The sequence below is a fragment of the Blennius ocellaris genome (genome assembly GCF_963422515.1).
Source record: "Blennius ocellaris genome assembly, chromosome: 8".
Lineage (NCBI taxonomy): Eukaryota > Metazoa > Chordata > Actinopteri > Blenniiformes > Blenniidae > Blennius > Blennius ocellaris.
This window is the reverse complement of record NC_137657.1, coordinates 21,280,475-21,298,290: the sequence shown is the minus strand read 5'-3', so window position 1 is coordinate 21,298,290 and position 17,816 is coordinate 21,280,475. Positions and strand designations below refer to the sequence as shown.

The 17,816-nt window shown below is 38.8% G+C and overlaps 1 protein-coding gene across 1 annotated transcript; it reads right to left on the bottom strand.

The window, feature by feature from the left end:
• Nucleotides 1–4,498: 4,498 nt before the first annotated feature.
• Nucleotides 4,499–17,304, bottom strand: slc6a3 (solute carrier family 6 member 3; the record flags this gene model as incomplete). The annotated part of the gene is made up of 15 exons (XM_080501521.1): nucleotides 4,499–4,522; nucleotides 4,688–4,759; nucleotides 4,881–5,048; nucleotides 5,328–5,428; nucleotides 6,866–6,965; nucleotides 7,167–7,295; nucleotides 7,603–7,715; nucleotides 7,962–8,086; nucleotides 9,349–9,452; nucleotides 10,864–10,998; nucleotides 11,156–11,294; nucleotides 12,462–12,678; nucleotides 15,426–15,557; nucleotides 16,471–16,681; nucleotides 17,218–17,304. The coding sequence occupies 15 exons, from the start codon at nucleotides 17,302–17,304 to the stop codon at nucleotides 4,499–4,501; spliced, it is 1,857 nt and encodes a 618-aa protein (XP_080357647.1).
• Nucleotides 17,305–17,816: the final 512 nt, after the last annotated feature.

Here is a 17,816-nt window from a genome sequence, read left to right as displayed (position 1 = left end):
TTACGATCATGAGTAGTGAACTGAACACGAATGAAAAAAAACAAAAAAACAAACACATACAAAAATACTACATTAAATTCTACAGAAGCCACGTGAGAGGGTTAATTGGGCATCAAGAGACAAGGTAGAAAGCAGGTTGCCGGTGACATCCTGAAAGTGGGACAAAAACATGTTTGTTTTGTGAACTATAATTGAACTGTGCAACAGGTACACGCTGTTCTTTTTTGCTTTATTGTCAAGTGTCATGATTAGCGTTTAGGCCAAAAGCCAGAGGAAATCATACCACACTGTAAACGCGAGGATTAATTTGTTTTTAAACCAAACCCCAAAGCGCGCGAGCACGTTGGATGCTGTCGATTTGTTAGTTTGTTTGTTCAGTCTACTTGTGTGCATTTTTGAATAGTTGTCAGACGTCACGTGGTCCTAATAGAAACAATATAATCAAAAACGTGCTCTTACCTCTCACCTTCCTCATTCTCTTATGTTAAGTTTGACAGGATCGTCAGCAATCAGTGGCTAAATGAGCTGATTATAGGCTTGTTCAGTCGCGTTAGAAAACCAGTGTCATTTCAGGGATACATTAATCTAATGTAATTAAGATACAGTGAACAGGTGGACGCTGTTCAGTGACATTGGTTGCAATTCTCGTCGAAACCCACAAGATGGAGGTAGAGCATACCATAAGGAATTTTCAATTGCTGGTAAAAAAAAAAAAAAAAAAAAAAAAGATGTATTTTTTAACTATATAACTTTGAATAATTGTATGTATTTATAGTTTATTAATCAAAACGTTTGAATGATTCAAGGTGCGCTCACGCAATCTATGAAGTTTCTGATGGGAAAAAGTGTCATTTCTCAGTAAGGTATATTCATTAAAAAGAGTTAAACTCACAAAATACGAACCGACTGGACCGACAGACTCACCTCGGTTTCTGGTGAGAAGAGAACTCTGGAGCTGTGAGTAATGGTCTCATTCTTCTGAGCCCAGGTAAGACTCCACCTCTGGTTCATTTCCTTGTTTCTTACTTGCAAGGCTCCCCTAATTACTTGATTTAGCTTCAGCTGAAAATCTTCTCAAGAATCCAGTTAATTTTGAAAGTCTCTTGTGACTTATTATTTCTATAAATCTGTTCTTTGAACAGTCAGCCCTCTCAGAAATGATCTTCCTTCTCTTTTAGAGGATGTTTGTCCTCCTCATACGAGTTTCGTGGTAGAATATATTTCATAAACAAGGATTCATTTGCTATCTTTCCAAAAATTAAAAGTACCCTGAAGTATGAACAATTTTCTATTTTTTTAAGTAAACTAGAGTCTGCAATATAAAGTTTTATTTTTTTCAGTCCATTTCTTCACTGCACAAATAGAACTGGAACATTCTTTTATGTAATATGTGTTTTGCATTGCATGTACATCTCTTTTTTTTTATCAAACAAAGGAAACGTTATTCTTTATTTTAAAACAAAATTTCCATTATATCCATTTGATTTAAAAAAAACAAAAAACATTACATGCCATTTTTGTGAGGCAACTATTCTTACCACTATTCCACCATGGCTCCACATGAAAGGTAAAACATCACATTACTCTGATTACACACTCTCTGTTCTCTGTAACTGGTGGTCAAATTCCAAGAACCAATATTCAATTAGTTTCACAAGTTATGTTATCGCAAGACAATACTACTTGTAATTCATCTGTAACTGCTTTAATAAAGCTAAATAGAGATGATCAGTGTGTTTTTAATCATTAAATCTCGTGTGTATTCTATAGACCAGGCGTTCAGAGGCAAACTGGGGCAGTATACCTCACTTGAAATTGAATTCTCATTATTTGATTACCAAAAGGTTTCGGGTAAAACCACAGGTTGATTGCTGGTTGTTTGTATTGTTTTGTACATGATGTAAAAATCTTGAATACTACAGCGTCTCTCCTTTGTGTACCTCTTCATCTTCAACAAGACATAAAATTATACATAATTGTTGTTGTTTACTTGATGTGATAATGGCACCTTTTAAAACTCTGTCCTTGCATTTCCAAAATTGCTTGACGATGGCACCGGCTTGACGACATTTGGACAATCCACATAGAGGTGAGGTGCCGTTGTGGTTCTTTTTGGTTCAAACAAAGCAAAAAAAACAATACCAGGCACTTGTTGGGTATAGTGAAGTCAACAGTATTGATTCATTCCGGCATTTGCAACAACACGTCGTGTTTTTAATGCTATAATGTATATTCTCTCGACCGAGTCGTTATTATATAACATAGAGACTTTACCAAGTAAATCCTCACAAAATATTCATTGAGAAGTGCGAAAAATTAATATCTATCTGAGAAAGTCAGACTTGGTGCCAAAAAGAGGACTGGGTTATTGGTGCAGGGATTTTACTGTTGTGAACAGAAGAAAGTGCTTAATTTACAATAAATATTCCACATGGGTAACTAATGTAACCAGACATACTAGAGCTCAACCTGTACTCAATTACGAGCAAAAGTACTGCTTCGGGTAAAGAAATGTAGGCTATTCTTCTCAACAACTGCTTACAGTAGAAGTTAATTTTAACAATCAATAACCCATGTTCATATCATTTTTCACACACAGGCATACACACACGTATTCTTTGAAATTAAGCTTTACTATTGCCCTTTGAAATGAACAAACACATCATTTAAATGTAATATTTGTATTAATTATACTTTATTTGACAGTACAAAACAAAATCATACAGTCAGAAACACCACAAGGCACGGTACAGCAGCACAGGCATACAACTTGGGACACAGTTATTCTTTCAGTATGTTACAGGCACCACAAGGGTTCGCTGACTTATTCGTAAAGGATTCCATCCTTTCTGAGCAAACATAAAAAGTTCACAATTAAAAAATTATAAGGGTATTCTATATAATTTTCTTAAGGCAAATATATAATTTTGCAAGTATACAGTACATAATATATACTTGTTGGTCTTGTCATTTGATATCATACAGTACAATACAATACTACATTACATTTACTTACATCAATATATAACTTATGTTACTTCATTTATTACAATACACACTATTTATTTGCAGTTTAATAAGAAGCAGCTTTTTAAACAGTCTTGAAATACTGAATAGACTCATGTAAACGACAAAATTAAAGCTGTCTGCCTTCTTGTGGACACAGGAGATTCAAAGCTTCCCAATCACAACTTGTTCCTTTGTGAGGGGGGAGGAAAATACACACACAAACAAAAGCCCTGGCGGTACGAAATTGAAAAGAGTAAGCAAAAACAATCTGCTACATAAGTCAAAACAATCAAGTGGTCAACTCATTGACAGAAAGAAGATTGTGTTGCAAAAATATTCCGGAAGCAATATTTGAATTTGTGTGCTTGTTGTGTTCTTTGGTTGGTTTAATCAGTGGGGTTTTCTGTCACTGACAATTAAGTGTCGGTTCAGATTGGATTTTTCATTCCCTTGTTAAGCTGATGTGTCTCCAGGGCTGCTGTTTTAGTTGACAGATTCAGTTTGAACATACTTTGGGAGTACAGTCACCCATGTGATTATCCTCCGAAAACACCAATGAATGACAGCATTACAATGAATCTACGCCTGCCAACCCCACCCAGCTGTTTAACCCTTCAGTGTAAAACATGGTGAGAAGGAGGGATTCATTTTCAGGCGCTTTCATCGATTTGAAACGTTCCTTTATGTTGAAGAACAAGCTCAGTGCGAAAAGTTCATGTTTACTCCGACATTGATGTTACAATATTGTTGTCTGCAGATAATGGAGCAATTTGGATTTTTAATGAAAGCAAAGAAGAAGTATATATTGCAAGAGGTGCTAACCTAATCATCATAACAGTCTTCAAAAATGAATTGTCAATAATGAATCACGATAACATGATACAGGCCGGGATTCAGCTGAAACAGGGATATTCAGAGCTTTCAGCCAGTATGAAAATAATAAAAGGGCCACCTATTTTAAATAAATGAGAAGATGCTATTGTATTGTAGCACTTTGTCATCGCCACCTATCTTCTTTCAACCAATGTCTATGACATCTGATATGACACAAATGAATCCATTCGTTTGCATGTACCTGTCAGTGCTCATTGTTTTCAGTGGAGAATGCAAGAGAAAATAAGAACTCTGATGTCTTGCAAGCTTAAACACGCCGTGTTCGGGAACTCTTGCATTGTGAAAAATAACAGGCTTAACACCACAGGAACTGTTTGACTGAATCCCAATCACCAGCGGTAACTAAATAGTGGAGAGGGCCAAAGCACAGCTTCACACAGCCACAATTAAACCCAAAGAACACTAAAGTTTCTATCACTGTTTATATGTGTATGTGTTGGCACTTTAAGACTTCTCCCACCACCATTGTCACTGTGATAATTTTATTTTAAATGGCTCTTCTCTTTCTTCTTCATAGCTTCTCTGCTCATGCGCATCCAGAGTCCGTTCTCTCTCTCTCTCTCTCTCTCTCTCTTGCTCGCTCTCCCTGTAGCTTTCAGACCACCAGCCAGTGATGCAGCTGATGGAGTAAAAAAAAAAAAAGCGATATTATCATAAGCTAAAACAGCAATTTTGCCATTCAAATGTCAATGAAATTCAAACAGGAGAAAACATGCAGGGACGTGATGTTGGACCTGGATGTATTTGTATCCTTACATAGAAATAAGATCAGATCAACACTTACAGTGAACTGCCGCACCTCTCCTTGGTCTACCAGATGATGCTCCGTCTCTGGAGTGATGGCATAAGCCAGTCTCTGTCAGACCGAGAAGAAGAATTAAAGACACAATCTTCACTGAAGAGACTCGGTCATAACAAAGTGTAGCAAACGCGAAGGTTTTAAATGAATCACAACAATTTATTTAGTTCAGACTCACATCGCAGAACTTCCCAGGGAGTGAGCAGAGCTTATAGATGGCGTAGAGAGGCACCATGGCCATTGAAGACATGGCCAGACACCAGCCCACCGTTGTAGCCCAGGGAGGAAACGTGTAGGAGCCATAGTTTGGGGGGTGGAATGTGGCAAAGCTCACCACGACCATAACCTTTTGAGGAAAAAAAAAAGAAGCACATCATTGCTGGGAATAATCTTCTGAAAGCAGATAAACTCATTGATGAGTGAAGCAGTAGGACATCAGTACTGGTTCATACAAGAGATATACCAGTCCCTCTGAATTTTAAATACTCGACCTTGAAATACTACAATTAACACTAAATTGTGGTTTTTATTGCTGTGGTTAAATGATTTCTCGATGATCAACTTCACATTCTCCCTTTGGGCTGGTGTATTTTACTCTATATTATTTGGAGGTGGCAGCACTCACCAGGAGGAAGCAGGGGCTGACAAACTTCCAGCATAACCTCCAGTACCTGCTTGGTCGGTGGCCAATCATTTCCTCAATGTCGTCACTGAAACGATCCACTCCTAAAACACACAGAAATACTTTTTAGTATTCCCTCTATGGAAACATTTAAATCATGCAGCAACACATAGTTACAACTGTAATATTTTCCGCCCATTTTGGAAGAACTGAAGTCAATCAATGAAGTCATCAGCAATAAGTCCAAGCAACATTTTTCCATTATCTTGATTTTCCTATATTGATACCTTCAACTGTACCTTCTTCTAAAAAGTACTTCCAACCTGCCTGGAAGGCAACTTTCACTGCTGAGAGACTATATCCAATGTGACAACCAGGTATTCAGCCCGGCATAGCACACTTATGCATTGGACAGCAGAACGAAAAATCACAGTGGACACGGTTCAAGGGTTCCTGTCAGCAGATATGAGGATAGGGAGAGGAAAGGCCCACAAAAGGCCCAGTGAAGCCTCAGGCTTGATTTATCTGTCTTGCCAAGGTCAGGACCCACCAAAGTGGGGCAATATCCTGACCCCACTGCCGGAGGGCTGGTTAGTATTTAGTCCTTTGTGCTCCTCCTCACAATCACGACCACCAGACATGAGACAACTTGATGCAGAAGTTCAGGTCAGTCACTCTCTTTAGATTGTTTTTGAAGCACCGCTATAATGTTTCAAAATGGAAATCAGGTTTACACGCAAGCAGGAGGTGAAAATACAATGTATATACAGTATTGTAGTACAATGTGTTTATTGGCAAAAGCCATAAGAGGTCACCAAACAGCACACCAGAGGCTCGAATACAATGCTCTCCATTGTTAAAAGTGTCTTATTATGATTTACCTTCCATGTGCAAATGAAAATTAGGCAACCTCAGTGCTGGCAAAGCCGAGTTCCCACCTGGGATGCCCAGATAAGGAACAACTTATCCAAAGTACCCCAAAGTTCAATTACCAAACTGCCCAGAAACATTGTATTCACACACACTAAAAAAAAAAAAAAACCTTCTTATCTCATTGAAAAATAATAATATTTCCAGATAAAGGAGGTTTTGAAGATTTTAACAGGGTTAAAAATTGACCGGGTCACCGCCTCTGAGCAGAGTACAATGTAGTTATTAGACGGCTGGCTCCTGCCCATGACAAATGGCAATTGCCTTTTCCCCAGCTGTAATTTTCTTTATGTGTCTCCTTCATGAAAACAGAGGTAACACTGGCAGCGATCAAAATGTGGCCCATTTTTCCCCATCACATGAGCACAACAGCCACAGGATTACATTCACCGAGGCCCCGGCTGTAGACTGAAGAGGCCAGAACCATGAGCAGGAATACACTTGCCAGCTGTAGTATTCTTATATTTGATAGAGGTATTTCACATTCAGGCACAGAATATCTATACCAACAGATTTCTCATCAAGTCCCTAATGAACCATCAGCTTTGCCCACCATGACAAAAATGAATCATCTATTTTCCATCCTCTTTTTTTTCGTGTGTCTTTCTCACCGTAGAACCACGCGATGCCGATGGCCTCAATAAGCACTCCAAAGAGAATCGATGTCCCAGCTGCAAAGTAGTCCAGCAGTGTGAACACATACATCCCTCCCTGGAGAGAAGAAATTCAAACAAATAGAAAGCATACACTGTATAATAATTACATTAAAATTCTAAAGTCTATCACAGTTAAGTGATCTTATACAGACATTTTATAGACACAATTTTTGGTCAATGGTATTTAACCACAGTGTAAAAATTAAATAAACAACACCAATGTGTCATGAAACAAAATCGCCAGTGCGAAACCTACATTTGTGACACAGAAGAGGGATATAAGGAAGGTGGCTACAACAATGAAGAGTGTGAACAGCTCTCGGTGCTTGTGGAGAAATTTGAATTCGTCAATTAGCCCCGTGATCACGGACTCCATGCCTCCCATCTGCAAAGGAATGGAAAACACACAAGTAAGAATAAGATGTCAAGTCAGGTAATATGGGGCTGTGATAGATCTTCACAATTTAAACACTTACGAATCAAGAAAAAAACCAAAACAAGATTTAAATGATTGTTTTCACATTCATATGGTTTCTCTTGATATTAAAAAAAAACCCCAAAAACATTGAATCAAAACATCCACAAACAAACATAGCATAATGTCATTTTAATAAATCTAACTCAGTACAAGGTACAAAAGGAAAGGTTTAAATTGGAGATCTACTTTGTGGTGTGAATGGGTTCACACTCACAGCACTGTCAATTCCGAGTGTCAGCAGCATGATGAAAAAGATGACTGCCCACACTGATGACCCAGGCAATGTTGCAATGGCCTCTGGGTAAATAACAAACACCAGCCCAGCACCTGAACAAGACAAAAGGAATAAAACCAATGTGAAACAGAAATACAAAAAAAAAAAAAAAAAAAAAAAAATATATATATATATATATATATTTTTTTTTTTTTTTTTTTTTATTAACCATGAACATGCAAACCACTATTCAATTTATAAAATCTTACATCAACTTACTGACATATGAGGAAATGCAGAAAAGACTCAATCCAGTTTGGAGGGTACACATACAAACAAACAAATAAAGAAGTACATACCGTCTCTGGCGACTTTGTCTAAAGCAACGTTGTGCTTCTGTGAAAGGTACCCGAGGAAGGAGAAGACCACGAAGCCCGAGAAGAAACTGGTTAAAGAGTTGATGGAGCTGGTGATGATGGCATCTCTAAATCAAGGGAATCAGAGGGAGAACTAATTAATTAAATATAGAAAAACAGCATTTTTGGATACTTGCTTGCTCTTGGTTTTCTTAAAGTGTTAATTTCACCTTTTCAATTGGTCACATTGTGATATGTATTCCAAAAAATTTTTTACAAGTAAGATTAACAATACTTGTTTGTCTGAGAAATGCACATTAAATGTACAGATTTGTATTTATTTTATTTTTTACAACATTTTTATGTTTAAAAAATAAAAATGCTTGCTTGTAATGGGGTAAAAACCTAAGCAATGAAGCTGATTGTCCATTAAGAAAAATAAATCTGAGAAGAAGTAAATTTAACTAAATCTATGAAATCAACAATGAAAATTCAAATTTATACAAATATATTTAGTATTGAAGTCAAAAAATGCTTCTTCAAAATGCAAGACATTTTTTTTTTTTTTTGGAATATGAATAATTAAAATAATGTGAGCGAATCTTTTGAAATTCATCCACATAAAAAAAAAATCTTGTTATATTTACTTTATGCCATTTGGTATTCAAAAACACAAAATACTATGATACCCATTGGCCATCAGCGTTACCAATCACCACAGATAGCCAGAATGAAGATAGACAAAGAAGCGGGCGATATTGTTGTATTAGTGGAAGATAGACTACGAACAATCTATCATACATTCACTCCAATTTATACAGATGATTAAAGGATCCTGAGAGAGGAAAACATTAAGTTCACTTGACTTGGATTTTATTATTCATGTAAAAAAAAAAATATATATTTTCTTTAAGTAGGTCTGGTAGAATGTTTATATCAGTGTCGCTGAGGACAAATATCGAGTCCCCCTGCCACGTCTGATCATTCACAGGAAAGTAAAAATGTTTCAGCAACAAAACATTCCTCCAAATGTGTGAGAAAGATCAAATTAGTGGGGGAAAAAAAGAAGGACTGTTTGTAGGAGCACTGTGTCATGTGTCAGTTACCAGAAACATACAAAAAAGCCAAAAGAGAGAGGATAAAAGCACTCTGAGGGATGCTGATGATTTTCAAAGAGCGCGACAGTTCTGATTGGTGTTGCCCAGCATGGTGTCAAAGACATACGGTGGGGTTATCAGGGAGCTTCAAAGGTTATTGTAATTCACCTGCTTTAAGCTCTTGCGTGTTTGAAGGAACTACTTTACCTCACCAGCCTCCTACCTTTACTACCCCCCCCCACCTCCCACCCTCCCTTGCCACCTCCATCCAAGCCCATGTGTATCTTCTTCACCTGTAACAGTTGTTGCTGAATTTGTTGTAGCTGGAAAAGGCGATTAGCACACCAAACCCCACTCCCAGCGAGAAGCAGATCTGGGTTGCTGCCTCGATCCAGACCTGGGGAGCAACAGAACAAGCACACTTGTGTGAAGCGGCAAACAAAAGGCACACGAGAGGAAAAAAGCCATTATTAGAGATAATTGCAGGAAACTCATTCAACAGCAGCAGATGAAAGACGCTTGTGAATACGAGGGGTAATTTTGCAAATTACTGCTCCATGCATCTATCTAATCTAATTCTCCAATTGCTCCTATGCATCTCCCGATTTCTCTTCTTGCTGTCTCTGTCATTCTCCATAACTGAATCCGTTTTGAGTGCTGCAGTGTCACGTATTGAGCTCCTCAGCACATGCTACCACAACACGCTGTGTGTTGTCAAAGCAAGTTTGTTTTTTGTTTTTTTCAGACAGGAAAAAAAAATATAAACACTTTGCAAAAGCCCATTTTCTGCACTGCACAAGCTGTCATACTGGATTTCTGTTTGAAGAATCATGACAGTTTTTTTTCCAGCAGTTTGAAGTTAAATAAAGCAATTAGAAACCAACTGCTTAACTGTTACCACAGAGCTGTGTACTTCATACCAAAGAATCTGTTGCCATCAGTGCAACAGATCCGAGTGTCTGAGTAAATTCTGGGACACTGTTTCCTCTTTTGCCGGTGAACATTACAGACCAAAACTGAAAAACACATCAGTTTTGCTGATAGAGTCTATTGCACATGTGAATATTGTGACACACAAGTAAAGATTTTTAGTTTTCATCTTTGCACTATATCTGTCTGGCCTATTAGGCAATTCAGGCAAATGCTAAGGGCATAGCAGCCTCCAGCAGGAGCCACAAAATTAGAAAAACATTAAATTTCAATCTAATAATATTGAAAGTACTTATTACAACATGTATCTATGAGGTTTTTCTTTTTTTTTGGGGGGGGGGGGCATTAATCATCATTCCTAAGTTATTTCAAGTATGTAAAGTGGATGACATGTTATAAATTAATGACAATGGTAAAAACATGCTATTCGGTTTCTTTTGTAAGTGGATGAAAATCGCCTATGGAAGAGAGTGCCATATAAAATCTCGCCGAGGGCACCACAGGGTAGGGCCAGCTCTGGATACACTGCATTCTTAAAGCTTCTTTGAATAATGACATAAAGATGCATGTATTATTATTTAAACATACTCTTACTATTCATAAGGCTTAGAGTATTTCTAATGGCTATTTAGGAATCTGGAGATGATCTTTACACTAATGTCCACTCAGTACCTCATCTTGAAACTTTACAATACTCCTATATCAGAATATAAAATTCACTTCAGATGCCACACATTACAAAGGCACTGTCAACAACTTCAGTGTTTTTGTTTTTTTTTTTTTTACCTGCAAAGTGAAAATGTTAAATATAACAGATCAGCTGAAAATGTCAAAGCATCTGCTTCTTCCCCTCTCTTCTCTCCTCCGCTGGCACTCACCTTGGCATCACAGAGTCTCAGGAAGTCCACGGAGAGGTAGGCCTTAATGCCATCGATGGCTCCGGGCAGAGTGACTCCACGGAGCAGTAGCACAGTCAGAACCACATAGGGCATGGTGGCTGTGACCCACACAACCTGCAGGAGTCACAAAAGGCATGCACGCACGCGCACACGCACGCACGAAGCAGGTCATTTATTTCTTCTCACACACATTTATATTTGAGTAAAATGTAGCCAAGAAGGCTTGAATCACTGTCGTTTTGCGCCAGTAAAACGTTGTGTTATGTGCTACCTTGCCAGAGGTCTTGACTCCTTTCCAGAGACTAAAGTAGAGCAGAACAATCACCACAGCCAGACAGGAAGTCAGCTGCCAGCGCGGGCGACCCAGGTCATCTATACCGTTACTCTCCTGAATGTGGAGGACGCCTCGGCTGAGGACAGAGAACATGTGAGAAACACGGCACCCCTCAAGTTATCATTAACAGTTTTTTTCTTCAACCACAAAGGGCTTTTTGTGGGGAAAGAGTTCAGAAATATAACAAGCACTCAATCCATGTATCAAACCAAGAGGTTTTTAAAAAAAAAATTGAGCTATCACCATAATATTATTTGATGTATTTCTTTCAAGCAACAAATGTGAATGTGTGAGATTTCTAATAGTCATGCTCGCAAGAAAAAGTGCAAAACAAGAACAAATGCATCTAAGGAATGATAATTGTTTATCCACATGCATAATCTGAAATTAAGAGAATTTAAATGTTCGTCCAACCAAACATAAAGCAGCAATTGTTATACAATCTAGACTGTATAAATGACCACAGTCTGAATTGAACAAAAAAGGGCAAATAGTTTCCAAGGAGTGTAATCCTGTTTAAAAAACTTGAAAAGCGTCAATACGGGTGTAATACAAGATGATATTTTCCATTGTTGCTTTAACAACAAGGCTATACTATGTATTTGTATTTATAGGTGAGTGCAGCTGAAATACACCCTTTATGGGTTGGCCGGACATAGCAAATCTTTGTAAACGTTTAAAAAATAAAGTTCCGTTTAGATAGTCATAAAATCTCTGGGATTGTGGCAGTCTAACTATAAAAGATTATAACAGATTTCTAAGTGAAAGTTTATGTAAAAAAATAAATAAAAGGTTTGATTGCATGTGTCACCTGAAAGGCTGAAAGCCCACTGAACCGCGTTGACGCCATGTTTCAGATAATTTCAGAGGTGCACTTCACAGATCAGATGAAATACGATTGCCCAATGTTCAGCAAATCATCTGCAGGTGGTTCTGGGTAAATGGCAGGCTGCTATTTCGGCCATTGTGGATGATATGCCTCAAATGTCACAACAAAGCAACCCCTCACTTATTGCAACAGGAAGGCACCTGGTCAGCTTAATATAGCAAGAAGCAGGAGCTAAATGGAGATAAAGTCTGGAGTCATGATGATATACTCATTTGTTCTCATAACTCAATGGCATTACTACATCTATATCCCAAAGACAATCTTCACACTTTACTTGCACTTTTTGGAAGGTGCCAATGGTATTATAGCTCTTGGAGATAGGCTTCGAGTTTGGGAACAAACTCAGCCACTTACTCGAAATACTCCTGAGCAGGGGTGACTTTGTAAATGTCGCTGACAGAGCTGTTGTCGGCCCAATCTGAGCAGTTGGGGCTGTTCCAGGTGTTGTTGCAGTGGACCCAGGGCAGCTCGTCGGTGAAGGAGGAGAAGAGATAGAACAGGGCCCAGGAGATGATGACGTTGTAGTAGAAACCAACATAGAGGGAAATGAGGATCACAGTGAAGCCTACGCCTGTGGGAGGGACACAGAGAAGCAAAATTATAGCCACTGAATAGAGACGATAGTTGAGAGAAACCTTCTTGAGAGAGCTTCCATCCAGTTACATAACCTTCATGATATGTAGCAACGCTAATCCTGCAGACTCCTTATCATCTTGATAGCTGTTTGGGAATCTTGCTTAATGGAATAATTATTTAATATTTCGCCCCAGAAAACTGTCCTCTCCACTCTGTAATCTACTGCCTGTTACTGCCATTATTCTCACGAGTGAGAGTCTAACCCAGGGAGCCGCAATCTTTACAACAATAAGGGCAATTTACGTCTCCCAATACCAAATAATAAAACATGTCTGGAGTAACAAAACAGTTTTAGCATTTGATATGAAGATTTGTACTGATTTTAAGTGCATACAGACTATAGTTTGGTTATACATACCTAAATCAGACTTTATATTGTATTTATGGAGTTGTAGTTCAGAAGAATATCTTTCAACATTTCTCTTCCTTCCTGTCTGTCAGTTAAATGAGGGCTATGATCAGAAACTCAGTAATAATCACCTGTAGTGAAAACTACAGTGCAGTTGATATAGTAGGATGTGATATATATTCTGATTACGAAGTAAATATCTGTTTATCCACATATGAGTTATACTATAAGGAGTCACAGTGGAGAAGTTGAACCAGCTGGAGAGTTTGTATATTGTACGTAATTTGAGGAATACACTGCATCTTTAATGTTTGTTCGATGGAAGAAATCTAATAAAATAATAATAACAGTGAAAATACATAATTTGCCAGCTATATTACCTGATATTCCCTACTGCTCATCTCATTTGTTTCCACTCTGCTATTTAGCCTCCCATGGCTGCTTCCTCCTCTAGTGTCATGCATTCCATTCTTTCCCTGACAGTTTTGTTTTAATTTTGAGTCTTGGTTTCCTTGTAAACTTAACCTCTGTGTTGTTTTTTTCCCTTGTTGTTGTTCTTACTTGTTTTGTGGAACTTTGCCTGATGTTTTACATCTTAAAACCTGACAAAAGGGAAGCGATGTGCACACAATATTATTTAAAAAAAACCCAAAAGAAATTAATGTTAAATCTTATATTTCACCAAATCTAGACATTTTCCAAAATATTTGACTGTCCCGTTTGAAGAAAACAAACCTCTAACTTCTGTGAGATTGACACAAGAATCAACTTGTTCATGCTTCCATCTAACATGCATACTTCAGTATAGTAATTTTGTCATGCACCCTACAGTGAAGTAAATTATATCCCGACTTGGCAGCTGGCACCGCTAATCATAGATTTCCACTGGTTTAATGCTTTAATTATTTAGTTATGGTGTCATTCATTGCATCATTTAGAAACCTTGTCAATCAGCAGGAAACGTGGCACAACGGCTCAGAATTCACCACTGGAGATTTTAGCTCCAAGGCGTCCATTACAGAGCAGTGAATGTAGAAAAGCGTCACTCAGTGCCTCACACAAGAAATAAAGTTGAGGGAATGTGTTTTTCATGCCGTAATTATCAAGAAATCTACCCTTTCCAGACATGAGAACCAACGTCCACTCCTCTAAAGCTGAATTTAATTCTTAACCTTTGCCAGGAAGCATGACTGCAACTGTGCCTTATTGATTTCTTTGTAATGGGAATGTGATATTTGTCCGGGGTGTGATGCCTCTTATTAGCGCCGCATGTGTCCAAACTATCTTCCCTTCTCAGCCCTTTTCTTCAAATACATTGATCCTGAGAGGAAACCAGCTTGTTGATCAGAATAATTACTGTCAATACGGGCATGTGTATGTGGATTTGAATAATTACTGTTATCACCCCGCTGAGAGACACAGAGAGAGAGCGAGAGAGAGTGAGTGAGTGAGTGAGGCGTGTGATTACAACGTCAACCTACTCAGTGTGGGTCCCTGACAGACTGACACAGAGGGACACGATCGGAGAGACACACATGCAGAAACATATGAAGCTGCTGTGCATTGTGGGCCACCTCCAGACCAGGAAGGACATCGTTTGACTGTGGACTCATGCTGTGAAGCAACAGATGGTCTGCTGGTTTTATCTGATGGTGTCTCCTGGGTGTTAAATATGATTTCAAGTGTGACTTGTTTTTTTTTTTGTTTTTTTTGTGGCAATTAAAGAATTGAGGAAGACAAGAGTATATAAAATACATCAAATAGACAAAGATGGGTGAACTCAAAGAAGAGTTACAAATGTAGAAAAAAAAGTTTCAACAAGCAAGGTGTAATATCATATTGTAATCCTATGACTGAGTCTCTTCGATGTTTGCTTCTCCAGACCTGCTCTTTGCCTAATGATGTGTTGAAAAGTACGTCGAAATAGTCTGTCAGCCACTGTAAGCCACCACTGGTTGACAGAATGGATTTGGACAATCAGGAAAAGAGTCTAAAAGCCCAATTTTCATTTACTTTCCGTCTGAGTGCCATCAGAACCTGATGTTCCCAGGGAGGATAAACAATGCCTGTCGCTGCTCAGCGCAGAGACGAGCAGACAAAGGAGACTGGCATGTGGACAGGCAGGGGATGTGGGCAGAGAAGCAGACAAGTAGATGTTAAAGACAAGCAGCCATGTAGGCTGAATAGCATACAGGGAGGAAAAAAGAAAGAAAAATCTCAACTCATTGCAATCTGTGATACCAATGTCATAAGTATGCCTATGTGGATCCATCAATGTTTGCGTGTGCGGGCAACAAGTCTTTCTAATTACAAAGATCCTGAGACATGCCTACCTTTAAATATGGGACATATCTTCCAGACACCCGCTGCCCCCTCTCTGTTGTACTGCCCCAGAGCCAGCTCCATGTAGAAGAGGGGCATGCCTGCGATCACCATGAAGAAGAGGTACGGGACCAGGAATGCACCTGAACGCACAAAACATATGAGTTAAGAGGTATTTTCTCACATAATGTCCACTGATTAGCTTGACATTTTGTGAAATCATATTTGGATATGTTATTATGCAAATGTTTGAGGAATGTGTGACTGATACTGCAATCTTTTCATGCTTTGGAAGAAAGAAAGAGCACAGAAAGTTTTAGGATTTGGGATTTACTATTGAAAACAAACAAAACAATAATAAATACAGAAACAAATGCAAATATGTTCAACTTTATTTTAAGTTGAGAAGTTGAGATTGTGCTATTTTGTACAAGATGTGGAGATTCGTTGGAGATGTAAATACATCACAAGATGCTTAATAATTTTTTTGCAGCACATAAAGAGATAATATCACAAGAATGACTCTTGTAATTATAAAAGAAAACAATTAAGAAGAGGTGTTTATACAGGACAGGCGAGAAAGTGTGTGTTCAAGCTGCGTGCCAGCCTTGACCATGTCTACTTTCATTTACAGCCACAGTATCAGTTACAGCTCTTAGACATAATGAGAGCTCTATGTTAAACAGCCATAATTAGTGACACTGATTGTCGGAGCTAATCTATTCGGAACAGCTGTGGTGGGTTTTTTTCCCCCTCTATTTTGATCTCTGTAAAGGGTTGGGGGGAAAGAAAGAAAGAAAGAAACACACACACACACAAACACACAAACACACACACGCATGTTGGGTGTGTGTGTGTGTGTGTGTGTGTGTGTGTGTGTGTGTGTGTGTGTGTGTGTGTGTGTGTGTGTGTGTGTGTGTGTGTGTGTGTAACAGCCCGACAGTCACATTCTCCTTTTCTTATAGTTTTCCTCTCTCTTCATCCTCTTCCACAGTGTATTTTGCTCGGTGAGACCTAAAGCATGCCATTCTGCCTCCCTTCACTTATCCACCTCACCTCCTCCATTCTTGTAGCACAGGTAGGGGAATCTCCAGACGTTTGCCAGGTCCACGGCGAATCCGATCACTGAGAGGAGAAAGTCGATCTTCTTCCCCCAGGTCTCCCTCTCTTCCTCCACATTGGCGTTCGCCTCAGCTGGAGCAGGAGCCACTAATGTGGTCGAGGTGAACTGAACCCCATTTTGCTCCTTGACAAGGATCAGTTCCACCTGACGGTTTCCATTAGGAAGGACGAAGAATCAAGACAAATGTTTTGCAATTATATCAGCGATAAAACCTTCTTTTCTTCAGAAGTGCAACCATATGCAATGTTTTTCCACAGTGTTCACACATCATCTCCATACCATCCTTACTTAGCAAACATAAACGGATATATGCCAGTACAAATATACACAATATGTGTGTTTGAAAGATAGAGCACTGGGTGAATTAATGTCTTTCACTTTCACCTTCATGTCATCATAGCCTTACTTCCCACACATGAAAGACAATGCAAATCAACAGTTTTTATACTACAGTCAGTTGTTCTGTCCTTGTGCAGTGAAAACAGGTCAAAGCATTACTAAAGCGTAAAACAAATTACCCCCACCCCACACTTTAAAGTTAGCCTCAGCTGAGTCAGAGACAAACGGGAGCCTGCACCATGCAGTGATCCAATACGGTCTTCATTTACATTTAATTTATTTTTAATCAAGCTAAACTTCAGGCCATTAATCCACTACATGCGTCTCCAAACTGTACTAACCTCTTTGGGACCCATGGTGTTGGAGGCAGGTTTTTCCGGGGCGACCACTGAGGACATGACAGCAGCAGGGACTTTCTCTGTCAGCATGAAGGAGCGTGCAGCCTTTCAGGAGTAGGATGGGCAGCTGGAGCAGAGGAGAACAGGGCAGCGAGAGCACCATATGACACAAAACATTGCAAAGTGAGAGGTGTCGCAAATATGTTCATGGTGCAAATATAAGGCACTTTGTCAGGTCCTGCATATTAAAGTCAATGTTGAGTTGGAAAAAAAAAAAATACAACAGAAAAGAATCAATGTGCAATCAAAATGTAGCAGTTTCAGGAAAATAATTGAATTTAACAAAACAAATATACAAACTGAATATGCAAAATAAAGATTACAATTGCTAAAATGATTATGTGAAATGCAGAATGAGTGGAGAAAGGCGGCAAACAATGGGGAGGATGCAGGCTGAGTGGATGAGAGAGCATCTTCACAAGGTCACCACTGCGTTCACATTTCATTTCACACTTGTTGATCGCCATTTTGCTCACAGATCCGGCCCAGCGTCTGCACACTTCATCAAACCACAACATGTTTTACGCCTGATTTCATTCTGT